This window comes from Struthio camelus, chromosome 1 (assembly GCF_040807025.1).
Source record: "Struthio camelus isolate bStrCam1 chromosome 1, bStrCam1.hap1, whole genome shotgun sequence".
Lineage (NCBI taxonomy): Eukaryota > Metazoa > Chordata > Aves > Struthioniformes > Struthionidae > Struthio > Struthio camelus.
Genome location: NC_090942.1, coordinates 72,906,040 through 72,923,883, shown reverse-complemented (window position 1 = coordinate 72,923,883; position 17,844 = coordinate 72,906,040). Strand labels below are relative to the sequence as shown.

The window sequence follows — 17,844 nt, the reverse complement described above, 5'->3', positions numbered from 1 at the left end:
CTGCAGCAAGAAGAGAAAATGAAGTTTACTTTTATAAGGAACATATTCATCCAAAGGTGTTTGCTTCTAATGATCCCAATCTGTATGAATACAACTCTGCCAATTTTATAACTAATGGTTTAAACTTCACTATGAGAGAAAAATAGTTCTTATTTAGGTCTCAGTTCTCAGAGAATAAAATTAACAAGGCAAAAAAATGTCATCAATAAGGTCACAGACAAGCATGTGAGTATAAATGATAAGCATTTAGATCTTTCTACTCCACACTCCTGCTCAGTGCGTTGGCTGAACTGCCAAGCAGTAAGGTAACTCTGCTAGAGTGCAGATGGAATTAAAAATTTGTATGAAAAGATTCTTCAAAAAATCCCAAGTCTTCAAAAAACAGGCCATGATTAGAAATAAAGCTTACATATATCCTTAGATTGCATTCCTTTACTGGGTCTGCATTGCAGCTACTTCTTACTAACAACCACCAGACCAACAAACAAAAGAGAATCCAGTATTCTTTTATATAGCAATGTGCTTCATTTTATTAAGCACTTCAGAATGCTGGTGGCCTGTACTTTTACAGCAAGTCTGCATGGATGACTGATTCACTGCTGTCACATGACAAGAGTTGTTTTTGGCTTGCTGCTGGCAGCGAGAGCTAGGAGTTATTTGACATAAGCAGCTTGACCTCAATATAATTTATCTTTATATAACATCTTTCATAAAAGGCATCATAAAATCACTTTTTAGGGGCATCCATTCTAAAACTAAAGAGAGATGGGAAAGTGCAAACATAAGATTTAAAGGTGGATGTGGAAGGTTTGGATAAAGGGGTGATAAAGGGAGGATTTTCAAATACAGCCGATAGCCCTCCCAGAACTAAAAGATGGCCATAAATACAACAAGCGTAAGGGACTGGAGTGCACGCCCAGAGCTGGGAAGCCCAGAAAAGTAGGGTAGATTCAACCTAGGGATACATACAAAAATCAAACTTCTGTAAATAGTAGTAAAAATGAATGACAGGGATAGGACTACTCCCCTATTTTTTCAAGGGCTGAGTTCTGCTTCTAGATGAACATAAAAAAAGAAACTGCAGGAAATCAATCTGGGAAGTGATTAACGTACACCTTACACTGACAGAAGGGGCAGGGAAAAGGTGCCAGTGAATGCTGATAGTGTTCTACAGATGCTGTAAGAAAAAGCAAGCAAAACTGTAAGAAGAAAGCCTGCAGGTTGAGGCAAGGCCAGAACTTCTGATCAGTGAATCAAAATAATTTAAAGACTAGAAACAAAGTGAGATTCCAAATCAGAATTTCACAAATCATTCTATTAGTTATGGGCTGAACTACAGCCTATACGCGGGCTTCTGATATTTTAAATTTGTATATTTGAAATCTGATGTTCCACTTGTGAGTCAGACAGAATATAAGCTCATGGATATTTTCACAGGAAGGGAATAATGAATGATTGTATCTTGTAGTGCACACATCATTAGCACACACATATATGTTCCCTATCTCACTTAGAGCAAAATGGATTCCAGGAATCAAGTCTTTCAGGTTTTTCTGCAGAAGACAGGATAACGTGCTTATTAATATAGTTCAATACAACAGTGAACGAAAGCTTTTGACAGATCTTCGCAATGTTGTCTTGTCCACTAAACTACATTGGTCTGAAAATAGTTTATCATGCCATCATTTTGCCTTCACTTTAGTTTTTTCTGGATTACCCTAAAGCAGAAGCAGCACAGTATTCCCTTTGCTGTCTCATAACTTGGGAACTTCTACTGGAATTCATCACTGAATGAATTCCAAATGCTCCACAAGGGAAGAACTTTCCATGCGTACATAAAAATACAATGCCTGTTGAATAACAGTGAAGAAAGAAATTTGCACTACCAGATAGTATAAATATAGGAAAAAGGTTCACCTCGAGGCAACTCCGCAGGCCAAGTTAAGTTACCCAAGGGATGGTTTTGATCCACGGTTTCAAATTTCAGTTAAAGGACTTTGATGAGGAGGAAGAAGAGGGCTGAAAACACACCACAGCATAGAATTTCAAGCTGCTGAGGCCAGACTGCAGCTCAGTGCTTTTTGCACTACCGTGAAGGAGCACAGCAAAAAAAGCTGAGAATGTTACTGACCTTGTTTCACTGCTAATGAGACGTGCAGAGATTCTGCAAGAGCAAGAATTTAAACAGTCCACTATTGATGTGTTCTTCCCAAGAGTGAAAATAGAACATACTGCACACTGTACTGAAACACACTGAGCTCACCCTCAATGCAATGACTCATTATATCCATTTTCTTTAGCAATTAGTTTGAAATAAGAAGAGACACTTGAAAAAAACCAAACAGGCTCTCTTATGTAATCAACAGATCTATGATCTGATTCTATTCTCGGTGGTTCTAGCACTGTACCATTTTCACATAGCACTCTACTATACCAGCTCTTGCTTTATATGTTGATTCAAATAAGTGAAGAACCGGGTTCAGAAATCTTAAAGTCTCCATCTTGAGTTGCAAAGTATAATTCACAAGAAACATCTCAACAGTTGACTTGTGTACCTGTGTCAGAGCAGAGATGTCCCAGCTGGCTATAGAACAAAGCTAATTTACATGGTGGGACAGCTACCTTACTTTCATTCATCAAGCTGACTTGCTTTGGGCTAGTTCAGGTAATCTTTACAGTACAATGCTAGTATGGCTGCTCATAAAGATTTCCCCTTCAGTTATAGGTCACGTGTACATTATTTCATACCTTCTAACAGTTTTAATGCCTTTAACAGACGAACTGTGAGTCCTGCAGCGTTAGTTTAACATGTTGCAACAGAGAACTGCCCACCTTCTGCTGAAAGTTACTGTCCCAGGAACGCAGCTGAGAACAGGGAACCTGGGCTTACATTTAGCTACTTCGATGCAAAATCTTCTCGCTTTTGCTGACAGTTGAATTTAAGCTGCCAGAGGGGGAGAAACACCTAGCTGAGTCCAACAGTGTTTTAAACCATCACAAGAGTTTACCTGAACAAATGTGAATCAGAACACTTAATTCCTAACTTCTAGACTATATACATTCATAAAGACCTGCTTTATGTATAACGTGTTTTCTGCAACTTACAGTCAGCAACAAAGTGCTGGCTTCATTTGCTTTACTACTGCTGCAACTGGATACAAAGGAAAATCACCTGCTAGGCAGGTCTTTGTAATACTGTTTCTCATGTCTTTGGTGTTTTTCCCCTTTGAAGAGATGCATACCCTCCCTTCCTGCTTACAACACTCCTGTGAGATACTGCAAGTAGCAGCATCCCTATTTTATGGATGAGGAAGACAAGAAAGACAAAAGAGTGAAACAAATTATTCAAGACTGGACAAAGCTTATGTAAAGAGCACGGGGTTTGAATCCTGAATGCCCTGTCAGAAGATCCAAGCCCTAGACCACACCACCATCCCTACAGAGCATAATATAGGAACAATGTGTTCCAGGAGTTGAAGAAGCTATATCCTTAGCATTCGGAACATATTACTCTAACTCTCCCTATGGTTTTGTTTACGTAGCGTATAAGCAGAGTGCATTCATGCTTATATGATGTAATACATAATCAATACCATCTCCTAATGAGATACTTACTTTTGTAAGAATTCATCAGACCCGCAAACACTTAGAAAACATTCCTCCTGGACTGGGTATTGATTTGTGCAACTGAGGATCTCTACAATTAAGTCATGAGTGATACAGCCAGCTGTAAATAAAGATAGCAAACAAACAAACAAAAAAAATTAATAGTAGCTTGCTAGAGAATTCCAGGCTACATTCTTGAGCAAGGAGAATTTCTTTGTAAATGCTAAGTACTCCTGCTGCCTAGCTCCATCAAGAGGAATTAGAAGAAGCCACATCTGATTTTTTTTTTTTTCTTTTCCTCAGATGCTCTGCAACAAGTTATAGAATCGATGCCTCTTTGGAGGAAACTGGCAGTTTGTGCGGCAGCTGGAATGAAGAGCTCAGCAATTTTCCAAAGCAGAAAGAAGAAGCAAATAGATATTTTTTTCAAATCTGTAAATTCTGAGTTGTTTTTGTGATTAATATCTCAGTACATTTCCCATGTGTGAACATGACCTGATGCAAAAATAGATTCTGTTGCTGCACAAGGCACACACAGGCTCCAGAATTTTACTAATCCTTGTTTCCTGCTTTACACCTTTCATTAGCTATAACCAACAAGTAAGCGATCACATAAATTCTAACTTTATGCAATCTGCTCTTCAGCAATACTCTATTGTTCTGACAATTCTTCTTCAACACTTCCATATCTTTTTAAGCCATTTTCCAACCCTGTTAACACATTGCCTCTATTCCCATTTTAGAAAAACTGGTCAAAAGCTAGAAGAACATAAGATACATAAACTGGCAGCCAAACTGCAAACACATCTGATTAAGTTTGGTCTTTACACGCATACAAGGCATGTTCCACCAGATAAGTTTACCGATTCTTCAAGTATGAGACACTCCCTCTAGCAGAGCCAATATCTGATTCTTCAGTGAAAAGTTTGCATATAATGTACCTAGATGGTTTTGCAATGCAGGATTCAGTTTGGACTTCCTCCAGAATTTTCAAGTAACCTCACTGTTTGTATCTGATAACAGAAAAGCCAAAGCAGATTTTCCTATCAGTTTTTTATTCATGGTATCTCTTTATTGCTTCAAAATCAGTGGCCATGGCTATATTAAAGTCCATGCTTTTACTACAAGCTTTAAGTTAACATTTTGATATAAAAGTGAAAACTATTTGCAGCCAAACAAAAATCCCCCCCAAAAAAACCACATAAATCACAGTTCTGTGTTGACTAATTTACACCACTCCAGATTCAGAACGCAGCTTCAAAGTGAGCCTAACCAGCCTATTTATGTGAGTTTAACGGTGTTATGAATGGCCAGAGTAGCCAAGAGTAGCCAATACATAACAATAAATCTGCTCCAAAGTTGCTTTGCTATTATTTTAGAATAAACCAAGAAATGCCAAATTGTTTCTGAAGGGAAATTTAGGGGACTATGACATTGAAAGAACTTCACAGAACAATCGACATTTTTGGGGGGGAGGGGTATGCATGGCAAAAGAAAGCTGAAATAGAAAAGAGTTGGTTTCCATAGACAGTCTGTCTGTCTGTTTCCACAGGAAAAAAAAAAAAAGGATTCAAGAGTTCCTTCTGAAAACTTTCATTTCTTCACAAAGCCATTTTCTTTTGCTCAGAAAGCCACTTTGAACAATTTCTACCAGCTGTACTAGTTCCAACTGTCTAGCCCTTTGCCTTTTTGCTGTTTAAGCAACTCTTTATAGCTGGTTTCACATACAAACTACAATGTTTGTTTGCTAAATTTACACATACCAGAAAAAGGGGAATGGTACAGAATCTTGAATTAAAATTATAACACGCACTTTGCTCAAGTTGCTCATTGTAAAAACTGAAACTTGCTATATCATTCATTTGCACTCCATGGATCCATTTTCCTTTTCTTGCTCTGCCATATGTTTTTGCATGACCTAACAGTTCTTTCTGCTCTTTATATTAGGTGGGCCAAAAACAGCGTTCTCCCTCCCACCTTGGAACGCATCTCACCGTTTACTTAGCCTGTCAGCAAGTTTAGGATAGGAGCTGTTTCCTATATCTGCTTTGGTATCAGCTGGGTCTTCTCAGATATTTTGATAAAGTAAGTTATATGGACAAAAGCAGAACAACCTGTAAGGTAAAATGACGCTACAGGACAAAATATTTGCCAGTGGTTAAGATTTTGTATTACAGTGAACTTCAGTGCAGGTCCTTTGTAGATCCGTTGCCTAATTGACAGCAGTGCAAGGAATACTACCTTCTGTTCAAAGTGCCCTGAGATCTTGGGACCTTGATTTCATGGAATCCAGACAATAACGATTCAAGACGATTAAAACTACTACTTTGCCTGGCTTTCCAATAACTATGTAGACGCTCCCAATACGAGTAATCAAACTTGGATGAATAAATGTGGAAATCTTGGTGACAGTATTTACAAAATATATATATTTGTAAATATATGCTGACATTCTGTAGAGCTTTGTATTTTCAGCTTTCAACCCATCAGTTGAGTTTCAACCCATCAGTTGAGTTTGTTACAGACAAATAATTCCTGGACAACCAAAAAAGAGATTCAAATAGAAAAGATTATCACTTAATGAAACACATGAAGATAAGGTGGGAAAAAAGATTTAATTTCTTTTGTTTTTCCGTATATAGTTTAAGAGGTAACAATTACCAGAATTAGAATCTAAGATCCTCCCATTCACCACAGATACACCATGCACTGTGGTCATGACAGCTTCCCACAGACACTAGTAATAGAATAATTCAGGTTGGGAGGGACCTCAGGAGGTCCATCTACTCCAACCTCATGCTCAAAGCAGCCTCAACATGAATTCAGACCAGGTTGCTCAGGGTTTTGTCCAGTCAGATCTTAAAAACATCAAAGGACAGAGATTTCACACCCTCTGCGGGCAATATGTTCCCATGCTTAATTATTCTCCTTTTCTTCATACCCAGTCAGAACTTCTCCCATTTCAATTTATGACCAACATACACTTCCCCATGACCCCATCTAAGGTCATCAACCTTAGATGCAGAACAGTCTTAGAAACTACAGACTCTTTCAAGCCTTGGATTCAGCAATAGACTCAAGGATGTGAAAAGTCCTATGATTATATGGGACTACCCATATGTTTTGAGTTAGGCACATCCTTAAGTACTTTCTGAATCAAAGTGTGAATGTTGACCCATTTGGGACTGCTGGAATCGGTGCCAACTGTGATTAAAGAAAGTATAGATCTATACCTTAGTGAAAGTGTTCATAACCTTGATATTTGATGTGATTTTAACTTTACAGCAAACGCATCAAACGTGCATGACAAAGAATGCACGCAAGGCTCACATAAAGCTTACTCTCCAAGTGTCTTTCCAGATAACAAACGCATTTTGTTGTCATCTCAACAGATCTGAATTGTGGAAGGCTATGGAAATCTCAGTCACTTACCACTTTGTGTAAGAAGCAGTGGATATGGTGAAGAATTTGTCCAAACGCTGATTCTGAATTTTGATTTACCAAGGATATGGTCTGGGAACCTTGTTGTGATACTCCAGATTTTCCCAGTATTTGTCTTTAAGTCAGAAGCAGGATAGGCATTTCTTATTCTAGGGAGAACATATGATGAAATTATGTCTAAATAGGTACATATTTCAGCTCTCTTATAATAAGAACAAAACAATAATACTGCAAGGTACTAATAGTAATAGCACATAGAAAGCTGTTAAGAATCATATATTTTGTGCAAGCAGAGGTGACAATAGCAGCAACCTAGACTTTGTTCTGATGCATTAGTTAGATCATATAACACACATACAGCTACTTATTTTACTTAACAGGCAAACCATAAGTAAAATCTTCATGAACTTCACAGTATCACTGCTCAGTTCGACCTCAGTGAAGCCAAAGGCAGTTTACACAAAAATTTAAGCATACTGTGATCAAAACAATTTAATCATGGTGGCAATAAGGGTGCTCAAACATATGCTTAAATAACAGAGTCATACCACAAAGCCAACAGCACGTGCACAGACAGCTGTGACTAGCACAGCTGGTCAAAATGAATAAAGGAACATGCTCTCTATGCAAAATTTTAAGAAGTCCCTATTTTCACTCAGCACTAGGATCCAACTTGAAATTCTCGTTACTAAAACGCTGGGTATTTAGGCAAATGTCTTTAGATGACAGTAACTGCTACAGTCACTGAGGCCCTCTGATCTTATATAACATTTCCTTCAAAATATATTGCCCCTCCTCCTTCCAATTACCAAACTTGCAGAAACTAATTCTCCCTGAGGTGCCATTTCCTGATGAACACTGGTCACAGGTATTAAAGGCTGTCAGCTGAGATTAAATTTGCTTTTTAAGCAAATATACTTCACAGCTGCAAGTAAGGGGGTACATATTGTACCAACTGAGGTTTTACACTTCACTAATTGGTCTGAATATTTTAATAGCTAAATTCAAACATCCTGTACATTCAAACATACTGCATTCTTTTTTGTTTGTTAGTTCAAGCAGCTTTTTGCAGCTTCTGAGTTGGCAGCACTTTATAGGATCTCTGATTACAGTGTATTTTGTGCCACAGTTCTCTCACATAAAGTGCTTCATTACTATGTTACCTCCTGCCTCAGGGCTGCTGCCCAACGCTCTTAAACAACAGTGCAAACTCCTCTTTTATGACGTGCATTTCTACAGCATGAGAAGGAAAAAAAAAAAAAAAAGAGAGAGAAAAAAAAGGCCTGGGCTTCCAAAATTAATAATCCAACGAAGCAGCCCATTTCTTATAATAAAAAGTCAGGGGGCATGACGTTTCAGTGGGGTAAGAAGAAATGAGGCTAGACAACACCTGCAGTACATGAGGTAGATTTATACTTACAGTAAAAAATCATTATACTACAGAGGCTGTTTTGGTGACCTATGTAGCCGATGTCAGCCTATTTCCTTTGTGAGCAAGATACACACAAAGCTTTCCACTATCACCTGTTTCTGTGGAAAGGCCAAGAACAGAATAAGGCTGAAAATTTCACTACCCTTTCTCCAGCAGCAAAGTAATGGGATGTGTGCACATGCAGGGCATGAATCACCTCCTCAACTTACTGGTAGTCATTTCAAAGGTAAATGAACCTCATCTCCATCCCCACTTTCACCCTTTCTGTTGTCTAGGATAACATGAGGACAATTTGCTGCTTATGCTTTTCAGATAAAAACGCATTTGGTTTCAGAAAGTATTGCTTATTTATGGCCATATATTAATTTCAAGTGACTGAAAGGGCTTCTGGTCTGAGCCGCTGGGCAAAACATGTGCATCTCACATAATAAAAATTTTGCAAGTTAGGCCTCTCATGGCATGGCTGAAGTACTACAGAAGTATTATAGGAAGAAAATCTTGTGCTACTTTTCTTCTACGCTGCAACAATTTGGCATATGCAGAAAGCACCAGCATTTATAGGGACCTGCTATTTCACAATGCTGTGTATTTCTCTGCAGTGCACAGTATATCTCTGAAGTCAGCAGAAACTGGAAGACCTCTGCATTTTGCACCCCAAGAGTATTGAACCCTGAGACCGTCAGTTCGGCATCTTCCTCTGGTATCAAACTGACTTCAAGATGTATTATAAACCCACCTATTTTGCTATAACTATGCCCATAACTAAAAGAAACTTGATAAAGAGATTTTGGAAACTGCTTTAAAGTTGGGTACGTGTACAATGAAATGTTTCAATTATAGACTACTACCTGTACAAATATTACCTGGAGAAAAACATGATGGGTTTCTATTTGAGTTACGTGCTGGAGCTGCAAGTTTGCATGACAGAGTTTGAATTACATACCTTGCTTCTGATGTATAAAATTGCCAGTTACTGAGATTCTTTGGAAACTGGAAGGATGCTCATTCACTAAGACCAAATGGGTTAATTATTTGCAAATCCATGAGGTTTTTTGGTCTTTTCTTTACTGTAACATTTTCTTCTAAGAATACTTTCTCTTATGATAGCAGAAAGGCAAAGTTTGTTTTTATTTTCTCATTAAAAAGATTATTTGCTACTGAAGTACACAAAACAAGTGACTGTAAAGCAGGAATGGCTTAATTCTATTAACCTTTTTAGTCATGTAAATAGATTCATTTATTGGGGGGTGGGGGGGGGGGGAGGGAAATCAATAGAAAGCTTTTCCTGTAATTGGAGTGCAAAGTTAAAGGTAGAATGTTTGGACATAGAAATCTGAATATCTGAAAGGCAGTCTGCCAGACAGACTATTCCTTCATGTATCTGAGGTTACTAGAACTGATTTGCAGTTCAGCTTGATGAACCATGAAAAAAAAGAAAAGTGAGACATGTATGAACGAGCGTGTTTGAAGGCTGACCATCTACCCTGTATGAAGCTAAGATATATTCACTGTTAATTTCAGGGCAATATCAAGCTGGATTTGTTTTTTCTTTTCAGAGAAGTAGGCTTGGCTAACCTTGAGTACAGTCAATTCATTAAAGTCTAATTAAATAAAAAAAGCAGCACTCCATTTCCTATCTACTTTTTGGGGGGGGGGGGGAGAAATGCATACACTTGTGCTAATGATTTGATAGTGTGATCAATGAATACATACAAAAGGGAATGAAGATGCACAGATATTCTCAAGTCCTGTATTTCTTATGGCTCTTGGATTTGAACACAATTTCTTTTTCTGAAGAAGATTAAGTGAAAAACATTCAATCCCATTAAGCTACACCATTAACTGTAATGATAAACAGTAATTAAAGGAATTTTTTTCATGTGCTACATCTGACTTTTCGTCATGACAGAACATAACAATTCTAGGTCTTGGTCAGTCAGTTCTCTCCAATTTTTTTCTGCTCCAATCTACACACGCATTAACGTTGTCCAAGAAAGTGACAGAAAACAGATCTTAGGTTTCGTACACTAAAACCCATCAGCACTGAAGAATTAAATATACTTGTCACTAATAAAAGGGACAGCTAAGGGAGAAAATATTCTCAGAACTAACATTCCTTTTTGGATTTTAATCTTTAAACCAAAATTAGGAGTGTTCTCATATTTAAAGGGATACTGGAATTATGGCACTGTTCAGGAATACAGGGATAACTAATCCAATTAATATAAATAAGGGAAATGTCACAGTTGGCTGAGTAAAGTTTTGTCATTACTTACTTCCCCACTGCATTGCAAAAAGCAACTGCGTTTTCATTACTCCCTTGCTTCGCTTCAACCAGTTGGATAGACCAACCTGCAGCCTAAAAATACCAGAAAGAAACCAGAAGATACAGAGCTCAGTTATTTAGATAACAGGAACAGAACAAGCATAAGGTTAACCTTGCATTTGGCTCTATGAGAACTACCCTCCATACCTTATCATCGCTTCACTGACTTGATGGAGCTCCAAATAAGCACAAATAACCCCATGGATTTTGACTGCACTCTTAATGCTTACAGAGATAAAATAGAAAGTCACAAAGCATCAGCTGCCCAGGGTTTAATCTTTTTTTTTTCCTCCTTGTAAAACATAAGCAATTTCCCACAAAGCTTTCAAAATTCACCTAGTATCAGACTGCAGAGGATTTTAAATGCGAAAGATGTATGCTTAGTTTACAAAAGGGAGAGGGGACAAAATGAAGCTTTTGCTGCAGTGAGTTTTAATCCTTAACTTCTCCCTTTCTGCCCTTGAAGGAAACTCAAGATTGCCTCAAACTCCATAAACCTTTCAGATAAGTCTGTAAGAAAGACAACAGGAAGCCAGCATATTCTGTCTGAACAGGAAATATCCCCGAGAAGTTTCTTTCAACTTTGAGAGCACAGGTCTGATCTTTTATTTTGGGTCAAAGCGCTACCTTGTCTATTTGCCATAGTACACTTCAATGAGAACATCACCTCCAGGAAAGGGTTTAATATTATTATATCTGCAAGCCTATCCTACAGTTGTACATACAGACATTTTGACTCACGGCTCAGCTGAAACACCAACCTTAAACCCCTGCAGAAAGAGGAAAAGCTAGTGATGTGGCACATAAGAGGAAACTGAGATATGGTACAGCGGTATTTTTCCCATTTTAATAATGAAAATATATTTTTTTTTCCTAGACAAAGAAATGCAATATATCTGAAAAGAAGGAGGCTGAGAAATTATTAGTTATAATTTAGAAGATGGGATAAGTATAGAAGATAAAAGATTGGTCAGGAGCTGGCTAATGGGGGAACCAGAACGGGCAGGAGCGAAAACTCAGAAGTCACAAATCCTTTATAAACACCTTCAGTTCTGACAGCGATTTTATCTAATATTTTCATTAGCTACAGTAGCACAAGCTTTAGGAGAGCACTAATGAAATTTAGAGACAGTAAGGAGGCAACATCAATGTAGGGAAAAATTGGAAGGTCTGGTAGGAGAAACAATGGATAACCCTGAGGGTTGAAATAACAGAATGAAATTACATTCAGTAATAGAAATTCATAGGCTGCAAGTCACTGATGCTAAGAACTGCTTAATAGGTATTTGCAGAAGGTCCTTCAATAGTCACTGGAGAAAATAAGAACTCTACTGGTTCATTTTTTCCACCCTAGTAAGATACCTGCCTTACAACATACCTACAGTAGGCACTAAAAAGACTTTCTGAGGTGGAGGCTCACTATTTAGAAATGATGAATGATATGATAACACAAATGAGCTCACAACATTATGCAGGCATACAAAAAACCCAAATTCCTGGTCACTTTTACATCAAGGTAGATACTTCTTCAAAAAGATATTTTCATAAGGCTCTAGAGAGTCTTCATGTGGGATATTGTGTATAATACTGGTCATCTATATTCCAGATGAGGAATTAAACTAGAATAAGCACAAAGAGGCATTGCTGCAGCTTGTGGAGGAACTCTAACCAGTAGCGTGAGGGCAGCTCCCAGAGCACAGCACAGATAGGCTAAAAAAAGTTAGAGTAGTTGTTGCAGCAAGGGCACAAAGGGAGCCCAGCATTTGAGGGGAACTACCAGCAGTGGATGGGGATTTGAATCAGGGATTACTTTAGAGAGCTCAAAAGCTCGTACCAGTCCATGGGACCAGAAGAGTGCTGAGAGAGCTGGCCTATGTCACTTCACAGCCGCTCTACATCGTCTGTGAAAAGTCAGGGAGATCAGGGAAGGTCTCTGATGACTGGAAAAAGGCAAACCTGGTACCCGTCTTCAAAAAAGACCCAAAGGATAGTCCAGGGCTGGTCTGCCTGAACTCCATCCCTGGGAAAATCATGGAGTGAGTCCATTTCGAAACAATGTCGGGGCACGTGAAGGAGAAAAAGGTCATTGGGACTTGTTAGCTTGGATTGACAAAGTGGAAATCAGCCCCTAACCAGCCTGATTGCCTTTTATGATGAAACGACAGGATTTATGAATGAAGGGACAGCAGTTCATTTGCCTCAACTCTAGCAAGGTTTTCAATAGTGCCTCCCCCAATATTCTTGTATCCAGGCTGGAACACGATAGACTGGATTGGTGGACAACTAGATGGGTAAAACATTGGTTAGATGGTGAGACTCAGAGGGTGATGGTTAATGAGTTGTGATCTACCTGGAGGCTAGTTACAAGTGGACTCCTGCAGGGGTCCAAACTGAGACCTGTGCTGTTTAATATCCTTATCCATGACGTGGAAGAAGCAACAGATTGCACTCTCACATGACATCATATTGGGAGGAGCAGTCAACACACTTGAGGGCAAAGCTGCCATTAAGAGGGACCTAAACAGGCCAGAAGAATGGACTAACAGGAACCTCACGAAATTGAGCAAGGACAAATGCAGAGCCCCGCCTCGGGAAGGAAAAGCCCCTGCAACAACATACACTGAGGGGGGCTGTTCTGTGGAAAAAGGCCTGGGGGCCGTGGCAGGCAGTGAGCTGAGCACCAGCCAGCAGTGGCCCTGGCAGCAGAGACAGCCAGCAGCATCCTGGGCTGTGTGAACAATGGCATAAGCAGGAGGTTACAGGAAAAGATCATTCTCCTTTACTTGGCCTCATCCAGACTACTGAGTTCAGTTTTGGGCCCATAAGTACAAGACATCGATGAATCAGCAGAAGTTCAGCAGAGGGGCACTGCTATGGTCAGGGCTGGAGCACCTGCCCTGTTAGGAGAGGCTGAGGGAGCTGCGCTGATTCAGTCTGGGAGAGACTGTTTCAGTAGACATAACAGCAGCCCCCCAGCAGCTACGAGGAGATTATCAAGATGACTATTCAGCACGGTGCATAATAGGAGAGCAAGAAACAATGGAGTTGACCTGAAACAAGAGAGGCGCAGACTATATATAAGGAAAACCTTTTTTCCCATGAGGGCAGCCAGGCAGTGGGGCAGGTTGCCTCAAGAGGCCATACAGTCTCCACCCTTGGGGGTTCTCAGCACCTGACTGGATAAAGTCCTGAGCAGCCCAGTCTGATCTCATAGCTGACCCTACTTTGAGCAGGAGGTTGGACAATATGACCTCCTGTGGACCTTTCCAACCCAAATTATTCTATGAGTCTATGATTGCCAGGAAGACAAAGAGAAGGATAACTTAATCTAATGAAAGGATATTAAAACATTAAGGCTTGGCTAACACAGGAAAATAAAGCCTAAGAGAGGAAGGCCTACATAACTTCTTTATCACTACAGAAATCTAACAGAAGGACAAACACCAAGGAGGGAAAAGAGCTTATTTAACTCAACAGAGTTCACACATGAACAAAATTTACAAACTGGCTGTTTCAGCTAGAAATTGGAAGAATGTTTCCAATTATCAGAGCTAGTACCATGTTCCAGAACAGCCTTCTAATCAGCCCTGTGGAGCAAAACCCCCTATTTTTTGGTCGTTTTTTGAAAAAATTATGAAGACAATTATAAAAAACTGGACTCAGTGTAATAGAATATAAGAATACTGGACAGTGCAGGAGGTCCTCCTCCCACTTTCTACTTCTAAATGAGGCTGACTACCAGTTTTTATTCGAGTAGCTTTAACATTACAACTCCTTGTTCTATTTTTTTCTTTTGATCTTGGCAAATCTTCAACAGTTCTAGTAGAAATGGCCCACACTTCATGTCTGCATCCACCTTAAAGGTTTTTTATCTGTTTTTTCTTAATTTTTATGAATGTAGGTCAGACACTTTTGAAAATAAGTTCAAGGAAAAATATAGTTTGGCACCAATAACAAAGGTTTTTAATACTAGGCTGGCTTTAATACTAAGCTAGCAACAGCTAGTTTATAAGCAGTCGTATCAGGGGCTTGCAATCTGGGGATAATCGGTCTTTAGTGGTTGGGTTTTTTTTCTGCTCTTTCCATTACACATTTCCCGAATTTATCCAGGTATGCCATGGAAAAGAGAACACTGAATACATGAGAAATTAAGAAAAACCAGGTCACAGTTAAGAAAAGATGAGGCTGGGTCAAGAAATCAAGTGGGATGGAAAGAAAAAGATGCAAAGAGAGCAAAACAGCAACCAGGAGCTCAGGAAGGAGGAACAGAAAAGGATTAAGCAAGAAGCAGGACAGGAAAGGTAGACTGGTCAAAGGGAGATAGGAATGGATCCTCAAATCCACAACTTCGAGGATGTTGTTAAGCAATTATTAAGGAATAGGAAAAGGGGCTTGAGAGATGAAGCAGAAATCCTGACCCTCTCCTGCAGGAGAGGGAGCTGAACACAGGAGTTGTCTGTCTCACCTGCCTTTACTGTCAGTAGTTCTCAGTGAGTCCCAATGGCAAACAGGATTAATATACCATAGCTAACTGTAATTCAAATCACTTCTGGTAGGAGAGGTATATGTGGTAGGCATATAGCTCCAGCTCTGCTGATGAATCATGTAGGTGAGATATAATAGATGGAGATTCGGTCTGGTCATTTCTGTTTTCAGGTGTTCAGAAACCTTACCTCCTCTCCATTTGCATAGAAGTAAAATGCTAATTGCATGACTACACATTATTTTTCTATAGGACCTCAGCCTCTACTTGTTGGAAAGATCTGAAAAGTGTGCAGTGAATGAGACAGAGAATTGCACATAGAGGGAATTGATGACATCAGGGATAAAGTAGCAGGGTATAGCCCTGGACTACTGGAATCACTCTTTTGCCCAGCCACAGATTTCCCACATGATGCTAATCAAGTCACTTGAAACATGCTTCCCAAATATGGACGTTAATTGGGTATTCCTCATTTCTGAGGTGCCAAACTGAAATCATGAAGTTTAAGTCTGATGACTACTCAACGCAGCAATGGAAGCCAGTAATTGAAAGATTTCTGTGAAGAAGTGAGTATTGCTAGCTATTCTGAAAACACTTGATCCTAAATATGTTAGATGGAGCTGTCAAAGCTACTGGATATTTTTAGGTTATGTTTTAGTTTTCTCTCTCGTACAGAGAAAAAAAATCTCTGCTCACAGACATGTTACAGAGACAGTTTCTTAACGTATTTGAACATCTAATCTGATGGTGACAAGCCCATAGAAAATTAATGAGATTGCCTTATTACATAGGACACATTTTGAACAGCGTGTATTAAATAAAGCCTAGGGCCATACAGCTACATCCAGGAGCTAAGGATCATAATGACAATAGATATTTCTTATATCTTGATTTCATTAATATGACTATTTCAGCTTGCATAATTATTACCTATCTGAATGCTATGCTCCATGTTTCAGCATCCTTTCTGTTTCACACACTCTGCAGCTGTGGTTCACATCTGCTACTACTCAGATGCATCATTCACTTGACCTGGGCTTCATCAATCTCTGCTCACTCTCCTTTTGTTTCTGTGATTCACTTTTCCAACCATTCTGATGATCTAACTCAGCACAAACCCTATCTCTCCCAGCTCCTCTTATCTTTTCCAAAACTTCCAGCCCAGGAGCAGTGAGTTACCTCTTCCCAGGCTTTTTCACCCTTCCCTCTCCTAACTTTCTTTCAGTGTTATTTTCCCTCTCTCACTGTCTCCAGGTTTACTTGTCAGCCCCTTGCCTTGCCTCTCTTTCTGTCCTACTATGGCTGTCTCTCTGTGAAGGAATTCCTGGGACCACACTGATTTTGCTGCTACAAATTAATCCTCTCCTCTTTCCCATTTCTTCCTCCTCTAGCTAAATAGCTTGAATATTTCCCCAATCAAATCCTCCCCTACATTCAATTGCAGTTGCCCTTAACTCACTCCTCTTTTCTCTCCCCTCCCTTATAATTCTCTCCTCCTGTCACAGAAGCATTTGTGCCTCTTCCTATAGCCCCTCTTCACCCCATGATGTCATAATCTAATCTCTTCCTGCTCATTTGTACCCCAATATTTTATACTCTTCTCCTTAAAACTCTTAGTGTGCTTTTCATCATGATGTCAGCACACTATAGCTTTCCTATCATAAGTAAAAAAAAACACAAAAACAAAAACACCTCCACCCCAATCAAAACACACAGGATCCAGCTTGTCTCTCCACCTAATAATCCCCTCCTCTTCCCATATTCATCACTAAACTTACAAGATATGGTGTCTAGGATTAGTCTCAAGAGTTCCTATCCTCACATACATTCTCTCCCCATTCTCTGTCTGGGTCTGCATACATTTACCTCTATAGTTCTCCCTATCCACAGACACCAACACAAGTCAATCAAATGTCTCTTCCCCCTTGCTTTAAGATGCTGTGATCTCTGGGAGTTAAAAGCAGAAGGTGAGCCAAAACTATATTTTAGTATTCATGGTGCAGAGGTATCCTGTAGGCTATTTAAGGATTCCTATAATGATTTAGAGTGCTAGCAAGGACAAGAGGAAAGGAAGGATTTATCATTTTTCTTTTTCTTTCCATATGACGGGATTTTGAAAGAAGAGGAAAAATGAGGAGAAATATAATATCGGAGAGGGATGTGGAGTCCTGGAAGACAAGACTTTTGTAAAGTCACAAATGGAGCCATGGTTGGAAGGGGGAGAAAAAAAGAAAGATAAAGCATTTGCTTCAGAAAGAGCTAAAGACAGAGTGTATGTTATAGGAACCAGCTTCCACATCTACAGTAGGCATATTTATTTTTAAAAAAGAATATATATGCATGCATAAGTGCAAGCATAACAGAGTGAAGACAGGTCACAGTATGCCATATCTCTCAGGATCAGGATATGGCAGCCAAACCAGACACATAGAAAATAATCCGGCTCAACAGAAAAACAAATTCAGCATAATGTATTGTTATTTTGAATCTCGGGTTTCCTATCCGATCACACAGATGTTATATTATCTCTTTCAAACATTCTACATTTCTGTACTT

General features: G+C 39.3%; 1 protein-coding gene across 2 annotated transcripts in view; it reads right to left on the bottom strand.

The window, feature by feature from the left end:
• The window catches only part of PIK3C2G (phosphatidylinositol-4-phosphate 3-kinase catalytic subunit type 2 gamma), a 307,338-nt gene that overhangs the window by 187,118 nt on the left and 102,376 nt on the right, over positions 1–17,844 (bottom strand). For both annotated transcript variants that reach the window (XM_068948368.1, XM_068948374.1), the window contains 3 exons: positions 10,756–10,838; positions 7,039–7,196; positions 3,616–3,727 (listed from right to left, as the gene is read on the bottom strand). In XM_068948368.1, coding sequence (XP_068804469.1) covers positions 3,616–3,727; positions 7,039–7,196; positions 10,756–10,838 — 353 coding nt within the window. The remainder of the gene's footprint in view (positions 1–3,615; positions 3,728–7,038; positions 7,197–10,755; positions 10,839–17,844) is intronic.